General features: G+C 40.7%; 1 protein-coding gene across 2 annotated transcripts in view; it reads left to right on the top strand.

Annotated features, from left to right (window-relative positions):
* The window catches only part of PIK3R3 (phosphoinositide-3-kinase regulatory subunit 3), a 56,473-nt gene that overhangs the window by 25,950 nt on the left and 18,377 nt on the right, over positions 1 to 12,146 (top strand). For both annotated transcript variants that reach the window (XR_014790565.1, XM_084852632.1), the window contains exons 2-3: positions 11,052 to 11,163; positions 11,977 to 12,075. Coding sequence is in view for 1 of the 2 variants with exons in the window: in XM_084852632.1 (XP_084708758.1) it covers positions 11,052 to 11,163; positions 11,977 to 12,075 (211 nt within the window). In the remaining variant the exon portion in view is untranslated. The remainder of the gene's footprint in view (positions 1 to 11,051; positions 11,164 to 11,976; positions 12,076 to 12,146) is intronic.

The raw sequence follows: 12,146 nt of genomic DNA on the forward strand, positions 1-12,146 counted from the left end.
AAATTAAATACTTCATCCTTCATGTTTTATGGGATGAAGGATCTAAATTATTTTAACGTCCTCTGCAGCTTGGTTCAAACGAATGCTAATTGACCATAGGAGCTGTCAGGTTATATTAATTGTACAAATAATATCAAAGCGTACATGTGCCTTGTAAATTTAAGAACCTAGTGCCCAGTCTTTGAGGCCCCTTCATGTGACTTCCATGAATAGTACCATTGACTTTGAGAGAGCTCTTTCAATGTAGCAAAGTAATGGGGTATTTTGCTGTAAGAAATGTAAGCAATCTACAACTAATTCCTAGAGCAATTAATCCCACTCATTTTCAACAAGATGTGTTCCTTAAATAAGGATTTTTTGCCCCAAAGTAATGTCCCATTCTTTTCATTGTGGTATCCCAACTGCCCCCACCGGCCTATTACTTCACGTCTTGGAGTGTAGATCACTAAAGAAGAGCTGCATTTGTTCCCCAGTATATGAAAGAAACCTAATTTTGCAGTGGCCTCTCTAACATAAATTCTTGATATTCAGGCTTAGCTTCCTTTCAGTTACAGGTGGAAGGAAATTAAACATTTGGTTAGCTCCCACCAACAGGGATAAAAGCCTTTTTCTGAAAGGCAGGAACCTCTCGCTAATACTCTCTGTCTTCCAGACTGTGAACAAAGTAGGGTTTTTAGGGAGCTCTGAAAGGAGATTGGGGGGATGCTCACAAGTTTGGAAGAGTCAGGACCTGATCCTTCCATCCCATCCTGTATCTTATTCCCTGTTGGCCTGTTCAGAAGGGAAAGGCCAGGGAGACGGCAGTGACCACCTCCCCAGCAACTCCCTTCGCATCATAGAGAATGGCTGGACTCCCCATCCCATTTGGAGGCAGGAACCAAATGAGCCAGCATTTCTAAGCCAGCCAGGCAATATAAATAGATGAATGTTGGAACAGGAAGCACAACCTCTGCTTACTCCTCAGGGAACTGTGCCACTGCTGCATGCCTGCTTGGTATTCCATTTGTTCAGAAGATTAATAATAAAGGGGTTGGGTAAGGGGATGGATTTTAAACCATGGAATATGGACTGTCTACAATTAGTGTGGATGAGGAGCCCAGCAAATTCTGCACATATAGAGCAAACACAAGTTTTTCGTAAAGGCCTGGCCCCTCTAATACAGGTTTCAGTCTCTACATACTTCAAGGCCAAAACTCTAGTGATTAAAATAGGCTTCTGACTTGAGTTTTTGTTTTCAAAAAATAGAATATCTTGTATAAGTTTGTCAAAAGTTGGAACATAACAAACCAAAAACCTGTGGTCCCTGCATATTTCCACCATCAGTGAAAAGGCAGTTTGGGGAGGGTAATTTTGAGCAGGAAAAGGAATGGGTGGGATAGATTGTGGTAATGCAGCTTCTCTACACACAGTCTTCTTCCACTCACTTGCAGACTATCTAGTTTACTTCAGGATTTTAAAAAAAAATGGAGGAAGGGATCCCAGAGCTCCATAATATGTAGTTTATACTTGGGTTCAATCTGTTTATATTCTGTTCAACAAAATGAGAGTGGTGATTTGGCAAAGTGTGTTAACTTGGGAACTGAGACAGTTTTAGATGTTCGGGATGGGGGGTTAATTTTTCATCTGTAGATACTTCCTTTTTGGTTGTCAGCAGTATTTGACATTGTGGGCCATGGTATCTTATTGTACCATCTGGAACATCTGGTAGAAATGTAGGGGTTGGCATGGACAAATTCCACTCTTTTTTTGTTGGAACAATCCCAGAAGGTGGTTATTTGAGATGCCAGCTCCAATCCCTGGGAGTTGCGGGCTGGGGGTGGGGGTTGGGTTACTTCTGAGTAGATATGTATAGGACTGTACCATTAATATGTATATAAAGCCACCTGGGGATATCACTTGGAGCTTTGGGGTTGACATCATCAATATACTGCTGACAACATGTTAATCTATCTTTAACTACGTGGTCAGGTGGATGAGGACACCTTGAATGCAGCCAAGATGAAAATTATGTTAACTGGAAGCCTGAGACTCTGAGAATATGCAGTCTACTTGCTATCAATAGTACATGTAGCTAAGTAGGTGCAGAAACGCAGCTGGGTGTTGACCTGGATCTATTGCTGAGTTTGGAAAGGACGTGGGGAGCCCCCTCCCCCATTATATCCAATATGCTAGCTGTAACGTTTTAGGGAAGTCCAAGAACTTAACAACAGTTATCCATGCCTTTGTAGCCTCAAGGATTCACTACTGTTGTGTGCTCTGTGTGGAGCTACTGAAGACTACTCAAAAGTTGCAGTTAGTGCAGAATGCCATAGTCTGCCTGCTAATGTATGGTGGCAAGTAGGAATATATTCAAGTGATTATTTTGCCAGCTGCACTGCCTGCCAGTGAAGTTCTGGGCCTAATTTAATGTGCTGGTTTTCATTAATGGATTTGTAAATGTTTATGCCACTCTTCAACCCCTGAGGGTTTCCAGAGCAGCTCACAAATCATTAAAAATAGCAGCAACCACCACAAAAATAGCAGTAACAACAATAAAGCATGAGACAACAGAACTACAATACTGAATAAGAGCCAAGTAAAACCAAAATAAAATCGGAGTTCAAGAGTTTTAAAGCCCTTTATCGTCTGAGGTGGACATGTCTTGAAGAGAATGACCTGGTTCGCACATAACAAACCATGGTTTAATTAACCATGGTTTGTTGAATTATTGGTTGTTGCCGTTACATGTGAACCCAGAACTATGAGTTAACTATGGGTTGTTAACCACAAACATCACATGAAGAGAACCCATAGTTTGTTCTTGGTTCGTGAAATGTGACTTGTTTAAACCATGGGTTGTCATTACATGCGAACCCAGAAATATGGATTGTTTTGCCAGGCTACAGAGGCAGTGGTCAAGAGTGGCCAAAAAACCCAGTCTCTTACATGCAGCGCCACAAAAGCATTTAAGATACAGGGAGGGAGTGGGTGAATGAAGAAGGAAACAAACAACTCAGGGACTGAGAAAATAAACCATGGTTTGTGTGAGTATCTGCCAGACAAACCCTGGGTAGGACAACCATGGTTTAGCGTTATGTGCACACCACGCCAGTCTCTCCCCATGTGAGCTCACTTGGTAACTAGAGCTTTCTCTATAGCCTGGGTTGTACATAATGCTAAGCCAGGATTTGTTTAGCCAAATGGTGATTTACTTGAGCATCTGATCCCACACCAGGCAACTAACCATGTTGTTGCTGTCTTGGCAACAAACCCCAATTTGAAACCATGGTTTGAAGTTGGTTTACAAATCCTGGCTTGTTTTAATTGAGGATTGTCTGAACCCATTAAAAAACCCAATCCCCATCACCATGCCTTCCCCCACAACACACAAGCGAAACACAAACCCACACCCCCAGGCATACCCACAAAAAAATACACAAAAGACCCTCAGCTCCATAAACACACAGGCAAAACACCTCCCCCCACAACAAAAAACAAAAACCATACACACAGAGGCAAAACAGTCCTTTACTGCTACTAGGACACTTGAGATACCATCTGGGTACTGTAAGAAGAGGTGGAGGGATAACAAATCAGGAACTGACCAAAGAAGCCATGTTTATTTTGCTTGTCTGCAAAACTGACTCTGGCTTGCTCAGTAATCCATAGTTAAAAGAAATCTTGGTATGGAGTTATGTGCAAACCAGTTTTGTGAAATTAACCTCTCCTCCCAATTTCACTAATCCTCTATCTTGACTTTTAGATTCCTTTGGGAAACCCATCTGTTCTGGAAAGCCTTTTGTTAGATGGCAGGAGGAATGTGTCTTGATCTTGGTGTTCTAGGTTTTAATTATCAGTTTAAGTATTTACTTTGAATGAAATTGTTTTAAATAGAAGCAGTGAGCTGCCTTGAACATTTATGGAAAGCTAGGGTTTAAATACTTTAAATTGGGCCAAAATCCAGGCATCCAGTGTGCAAGCCAGAAAAGGCACAGAGGACGGAGATGCAGGCTGTTCTGGACCAAGGTCTTCCATTCCTCCATAAGGAGTACTAAGTACTCCAGGCTCTCTCACACACCTTTCTCAAGTTCCGGGGCGAGGGGGAGCAAGTAAACTACACAAGCAGGCCTAAATTGCTGGGTGCCCTGTGGAGTTGAGCAGAAAGCTTTGGGTTGTCTTCTGTATTGCTTATGTATCCAGCTGAAATGCAGCATTGCAGAGGCTGAGGAACAGTGTGGATTGATCCTGCAAAATGTCTATGCAGCCTGCCTTCCAAATTTGCTTGCCAGGGGTATATTTCCCTGGCCCTCTGAAAGTTCCCAGCAGTACATAGAACTACTATTCTGAGTTCTTCATAAATTGTAGAGAACTCAGGAAGGACTCTTACATATGTGGAGGAGGCAGGTCCCATATATTGTACTGGGCTTTGGAACAGGCAGAAGCAGTGAAAGATGTTGCTTCTGTCTGTCTCAACCCCACCCCCCTACACACACAAATACCTCTCTCTTTCTCTGTTACACATGCACGCATGTACACACACCCCTCCAACTCCTTCTCAAGGCATGACACATCTTCTAGAAACCTTGATTCTTATAAGTTTAAGGCTTAAACCTCGACTTACGGTTGGAACCATTGTCGCTCTGGTAGCATCCCACGGGTGCTCCGTGGGAGCTTTCTCAAACAGCTTTTTAAAAGGTTGAAAAACCTTTTCATTCCCCCCTGGAATTAAAAGGGGGGCAAGGCAACATCTGGATAATATCTTGGAGAAAAGTACCTTCCTCGAGATAGTGGGGGGGGGGGCTGGATTCCAGGATTATCTCTCCAGAGCTTTACCAACGCAAAAAGCTGTACTGAGACTCCTATGTCATAGGAGAAAACAGGGCTGACGTGTTCCATAATAATATATGCTTTAAGAAATAGCAACAAATTCTGAGGGATGATTTAAGAAATGTTAACAATATTTGAGAACATCTGAGGACCTGCAAGATCTGTTTGAGAGAAACATGTCTGCGCCAAGGAGAAGAAAGGAGCTGGCATCATTTCCCCCCGCACCCCCTGTGTCAAAAGTTTCGAGAACAGAAGATAAAGGGGAATTATTTACTTTGATAAAGACTTTATCTTCGCAATTTACGGAGCAAGACAAAAGACTGGATTTAATCCAAAATTCCATCACCACCTTGCAAGGTGCTGTAGATGTAAATAATGCGTCATGGCAAAAAATGGAGACAAAAACTAATGAGCTAGAAGACCAAGTGGCAGGAAATGAAACTACGACACAAATTTGTTTTAAAAATGCCTCTGATAGAATTTCTCAACTGGAGGCCTTCACGAGAAGATCCAGTGTGCGTATTATTGGGATTAAAAATCTGTCTAATGATGTAAAATTGCCTATTTTTGTGGATAAACTTTTTCATGAGATACTCCCTATCCCATCTGATTATTTACTTGGTATTGAGCAGGCATTTCGTGTGCCAAATGATAAAGGGACTGATTACACGATCATAGTCCAATTTGCAAAAGTCTCCACAAAGAATTATATCCTGCATTTGTCAAGAGAGGGTGGAAGCCTTTCCTGGAAACAAGTTAAAGTTATGTTATTTCCAGACTACATCAAAGAGGTGGCAATTAAAAGAAGGCAATTTATCAAAGCAAAAAATATGGCAAAACAAATGAACTTACAATATTACTTAAAATATCCTGCTGCACTTTGTATCGTGTCTGAAGGTCAGATGAAGAAGTTTCTAAATCATGAAACGGCGGAGGCATGGCTGAACGTAAAAATGCGTGAGAATTCTGTTACAACCCCCATGGACTGGAATCTTTAAACAAGCTTTGTTAACTGTTTGTGTTTAGGCTACATGATCCAGGCTAGGTCAGAAGATAAATGATTATACATATATTCGTTTATTCTCTTTCATCTTCTTTTTTTCTTTTCTTTATATTTTTTATTTCAAAATAGATATGGTATGCTGTATTTAAATTTATTGTTTGACGGTAATTGTGCACATGCATTTATATATAAAATATATTAATGATTGTTGAAGGTTTATTTTAGGTTTATTTTAAGTTTATTATTATATAACACTGTATGTCTTTTATTATTATTATTGGCTACTGGGAATGAACTGTAGACCTGTTTCTTTGATATAAGATTGATGATATGATATTGAAATGTAAGGTTGTTTATTAAACTAAGATTGTTAAGGTTATAGATATAGTTTTTAAAATAGAATGGCATCGGAGGCCAGGGGATGTTGGAGTTTAAACTTAATTCTTTAAAGGGGAGGGAGAGGGAGAGGAGGAGGGAAGGGGAAAGAATCTTCTTTTTACTTCACTTCCTTTCCTCCTCCCTTTTCCTTTTTTTTTCTTCTTCCTTCTCTTTTTGTTATTGTGGTATCCTCATCAGAATATTGTATTGTTGGGAAATTGTAGTATTGATCAGGTTGTTGGTAATTTTGGTATTGTTTATTTCATTTATAAAGATAAAATAAATAAAAATATATTCAAAAAGAAATAGAAACCTTGATTCGCAAACCATCCAGGAATCCTGGTTCCTACTCCTCCCTCCTCTAATCCACTGTTACCTGGATCTTTTTCAGAAAAAAAGAGGAAAAACACACTAGGAAGAGGCTCTATGGTTCTTGCCATAGAAGCCCTGTTCCTAGAGCATCCTGGGAAGCAGGTGGAGCCTTTGAGCACTTGTGGCTTCTATGGCAGGAACCATACAGCTGTTCCTATAGCATTTTTCCTTTTTTTTTGTTCTGAGAGCTGCCACAGGACTGCACTTTTTGCACCACTGGTTTAAAGGTTAACACCATCTCTTTGAATTGTGTTGGAAAACAAAAATATATGATGTGTTCCTGATGGCTCATTCCTGTCAATTAGCAGCCTGCCATATTTTGAACCAACTGAAATTTCTGAACAGTCTTCTAGCTACAGGTTCCTGTAGAGCATATGGTGATAGTCTAGCCTCTCAGACTTGGAGCCTAACTAATCAAAGTTTGTATCACAGAGGTCAGGTCATCATCTGTGGCTGCAGCTGGCATACCAAAATAAGCTTGTAAAAGGTACTTTTAGAGCTAGGTTATCTCTGCCACCTGTAATTCCAGGAGCAAAGCCAGACCCAGCACAGATATGCACCTCAGCTGTGCTCCTGGTCCTTCAAGGAAAGAGCTGCCTCATCCAGCACAGGAGAGCCACCAGCTCCCAGACCAGTCAGACTTCCCATTATCATAATTTGTCTTGTCTGGATTTGGTTTCTGTTTATTCAGCCTCATGAAATCCATTACAGATGCCAGGCATCCATTCAACTACCTTACCTGGTCCTCACCTGGAAAGGAGGCATAACGCTGAGTGACATCGGCACACTGATAATGGTCAACTCTAGATCCCAGGATAACCTCCCCAGTAGTTTTATGTAGATGTTAAAGAGCATGGGGGACGAAGTTGAACCATGTAGCACTCTGTAGCATAATTCCAAGCAGCAGAGCAGCTGTCCCCCAACAATCCCTTTTGAAACCCACACAACAGGAAAGGAGTAGAACCATCACATTGCCTTGGCAAATGATATAGAGTATAACTTTTAATACCTCTTTGCACTGGAAGACACTACTTATATTTTAAGAGGTCAGCTGGCAACATTTTTCATTTGAAAGTGTGGGTAGATTCAGTTGGGAATTCACTAACATGCCCTTCCTGTGCACTGTATCAGTGTATCCACAGTGTTGGGAAGTAAATTAATAGACTTACAGAATAAAATCTGGATTGTTTGTTATAGTATGTCGTAAATGCGTTTAAATAGGTGAACACGTGCATTTAGATCTATGGTAAATGAAGAAACAATAACCAAGCTACTTAGAATGATGGTACTTCAACACAGACTTGAGTTCTGCCATCGCCTCAGTATGCACAGGAATCCAGGATATGCGTTCTTTCAAGTCATCGTTATGTGGTGCCATGCCAGTTTTCTCTGCTGGAGCTGCAGTGTATCACAAAGGTACAAAGCTAATGCAGAAGTGCCCTAGTCTTTGCAAACATAGCCTTAGACTCATTTTCAGTAAAATAGATTAGAACATGGACAGTCATTGGATCAAGGGCTGGGACTTAGATCATGCACTGCCTTCCTTTTATATTTGAGGGTGTCAACCTCATCTGGATACAGACTATAGAAGCAGGTTTCAGTTGCTTGGAAAAAAACAGGATGTGGTCCCCAAACACTTCAAAGTCAATTTCATAACTGTTACTAAGCAACTCAGTATGCTTCTTTCCATCGGTCCCACTGTCACTGCATTGGGCTCAAGTACTGCATTGTGATTGAAGGCAGCACTGTGACTGGGCACTGATGACAAGTGGCTTCAGCAAGCTCTGTGTCCTACAGATGTCTGATGGGTGTCTCAGTCTCAGAACTGAAAATTGATATTTGTGGGGAGAGGAAACAACCCACAAAGGTTCCGTTATATCTGTACAGTTCTGACTTTATGGAGGCCAAAACCTTCATTCCAGATAAGCAAATAAAACTGTAGTTAATCTGAGTGGTGTAAGCTGACCCTGCACCTGCACATTTTGACAGAACTCAGTATCCTGCAATCAGACTGCTCTGTACCACAGAATGAATGCTACCAAGTGAATCTGATATTTAGTCAGCAACTCAGAGTGTAAATTACTAGGTCAGAGTTTGGGATAGTTTGAATTGGCTTGATTCAGCAAGTGCTGGTTACTCAGGAGAACAGTGAACTACTGTACTGAGGGTGTTCAAAAGTAACATTTGAGAGTGAAGTTGGTGCATCGTCTTTACTACTTTAGTGTGGCAGGCATGTTAGAAATAAATAGAAAAATCTTTAAGCAGTTGATCTCCTTAAATCTTTCTTTTAAACTAGAGATCAAAAAATGTTAATTAACCTGCTGTTATGGCACTCAAGGCCTCCAATGAGAAGGGAAGGGATTCTGTTGCCATCTTCCTCCAGCCAACTTCTGTGTGAGGATTGTTGCTTATTGCACATGACTTAACTTGCTACCCTGCTTGACTGATCCTTCTGTTGATATTGCCACCAGGAATTGACTTGGAGCTGCACTGCTTAGCTGGCAACAGCAGTGAGGAAAAACGAGGATCCACTCACTGTATTCCCCCACTTTACCACCATGTGACACCTGGCATCCTGATCTGAGCCCCCCCCCCCATGTCACACCTGACTGAAAGCTTAGTTGCTGAGTAATTTACCAAGACAAATTAATTGCCGATTCATACTTATTACAGAGTTAGCCAAATATGGGGACTGACGTCTAGATGGTAACTTTGAAAATAGTTACACCATTTCCAAATAATTGTTTTCTGCATGACTTCTATGACAGAAAAAGTGTGTTGTGCATAGAGATTCTTCACCTAAAAATCTCTTCTGAGTGCCAAGCTAATTGGGGAAATAGTATTGAGAAGCAGGGTTAAACTTTTCTTCCGTATGCCATTTCCAGATTTGACCCCACCCAAAGCAGCTGTTAGTCCTCCGTGTGTGTGTGTGTGTGTGAGAGAGGGCAGGTGGGGAGAGGCAGGTATAATATGTGTACTTGTCTTCCCCCTTCAAACCAGAATTGCTAGCAGCTTAGACAGAGAAGCATTGGGAATCATAGAATAGAGTTGGAAGGGACCTCAAAGGTCACCTAGTCCAATTTCCTGCAAGTACAGGAAATCTGCTACTGATAGGTAGTTATCTAGCCTCTGCTTAAAACCTTCTAATGAAGGAAAACCCACTACCATCCAAGGCAGTCTGTTCCGCTTTTGAAAAGCTTGTACCGTCAGGACGTTCTTCTAATGTTTTGTCAAAATCTCCATTCTTGTTGGTTCAAGCCCTAACCTTTGGAGCAAATCTATGACAGCCCTTCAGATATTCAGTACATAGTTTGGCCTTCATTCTTGGTCCTTGTTTCCCATTTGGCCGTATGAAGTTTAGATTTTAGTGTTGGTATGTCATATCTTTTCCAAGGTTTAGTTTTCCTGCTTATGAACATACACAGCTATCTTAAACACAGTCAGTGAGAACTTTGGTCCATCTCTAAGCTATCTACTCTACCTTTCCCAGCCTTATTAAATATCTCCTTTTGACAAGATATATCAGGAGTTTCACATGGGACTTTATACATCCAAAGTGTATGCTTTGTTACTGAACTACCGCCCTTCCAACTTCTCTAAGGTCTCATGTGTGCATACATGGATACACCAGCTAAGCCAAAAGGGCTTTTTACATTGCCTACCATCTCGTATTGTCACTAAACCATAAGCAGAAGAACACATTTCTTAGTGAGAGCTCTTGCTTGGCATATAGCGACACTGCTTGGAGAAGACTTTAGTATTGAAAGGACATGGAGTCATCAAAGTTGTGTATGCATCATAGCTACAAACTTGTATCCATTTGTGTGTGTTTATGGGCCAGCTAACACAAGAGCCTGTGAGCCTACTCTCATTTATAGCTGTGGCAACCATTAGCTCAGATGGTTGTTACAGCAGTTGAATGGCCCCATTCCAGCTGTGTCACTAGCTCTGCCATTACAAGTACTCATCCAAGAAGTCACTCTTGCAAATTCCTTGTCCCTCCTCTCTGCTGCCTGAAGAAGCCAGACACTGCTGAAAGAGGGTAGGTGAGTTAGTTGTAGTGGCACAGTGGAGAGAACCGCAACAGCTTTTTGACTGGCTAAAGCAACCATTGGAATTGGAAGGTGCTACAGTTAGTTGGAAATTCTGGTACACACAGGAATGGGTTCAGAGATGCCTATCTGAACCAGCCCTAAGACCCATTTAAATTGGAGAAGCTTATGTGCACAGAGGTATATGCAAGGTAGATCCATGTTGTTGTTTTATAGCAAGCATATAAATTCATCTGATAAACTAGTTTTTATGAGTAATCAAATATTAGCTGGAGAAATAAGATATACCTTAAGCCTCAATATGTCCTTTTTTTCCCTTCAATTCTCACAGGTCTTTAATAATGCCTTGCCTAAAGTAAATGTTATATATCCTGGTTGTATCCCTTGTTCAACATTTTGAGGTTGCAGTATAAAGTAAATGAACAAAATCTCTCTTCCAGCTCTTCCTCCAAAACCCCCCAAACCAATAACTCCAGTAAATACAAATGGGACAAAAGAGAATGGCAGCTCATCACTGCAGGATGCAGAATGGTACTGGGGAGATATCACAAGGTAAAGAATGCTGTTTTCTGAAGTAAAACATGGCTTAACTCCTGGTTTTCCTTTGTATACACATACTACAATATGTGATTATTTAGGTAACATTGTGAAGAAATTAAGTTTAAACTTGGAAAACAACATGAGCAGAGAACAAGCGTATATACTTTTTTCTGAACTATACTGATCATTGTTAAACAGTAATGAAATCTATGGAGAATTCACAATGAAGCCAGGGTTTTTAAATTTAAAATATTTATTGAGTTGATAAAACATATTTTTTAAAACGATTTTCTTATTTAAACTGGTTTTTTAAAACATAATTTATATTAAGTGTGTCAAATAAACTAGTTTAAAATGAAATCTGCATTTAATAATTTATTCGTACTGAATCCATGACCATCTATCAAACACATTTGAATATCGTATCGTTGGTGGGCAGGAGGGGGGATTGATAATGGAGCTACTGCCTGCGCTCTGCCAGATCGATGTGGCCAGGATGGGAGGTCTGCCTTTGTCTTGGTAATTTTAAAATGACCTTAAGCTAGTGCGATCACTTCTGATCAGATAGTTAGTGTCAGTGTGCAAACATTAGGAAAGAAGTGGTAGGCACAGCTGCTTGTGGTTTCAAACATAAAAGTTCAAACCTACCTGAGGAAACATTACCATCTGATAGCAAATTCTATGTGTTACTCAACATAGGTCTGAAAAGAGACAGATTAATGAGCAAATATGTGATATTTTTAGATGTAAAATGGAGAGGAGCAATGCATGGTGCTGTTATGAATGAGTGCACACTAAACCTGATCCTATATTTCATTCTTTCAGGGAAGAGGTAAATGACAAGCTACGAGACATGCCAGATGGAACATTCCTGGTGCGAGATGCATCAACAAAGAAACAGGGAGACTATACGCTGACACTGCGGTAAATAATTGGGACTTTGCCCTGTCCATTGTCCTGCCTAAATTGTGGGTAGCATCTGCTGCTAAATTGCT

Source organism: Heloderma suspectum, chromosome 4, assembly GCF_057233095.1.
Source record: "Heloderma suspectum isolate Gila_16-S chromosome 4, 16-S_ref, whole genome shotgun sequence".
Taxonomy (NCBI): domain Eukaryota; kingdom Metazoa; phylum Chordata; class Lepidosauria; order Squamata; family Helodermatidae; genus Heloderma; species Heloderma suspectum.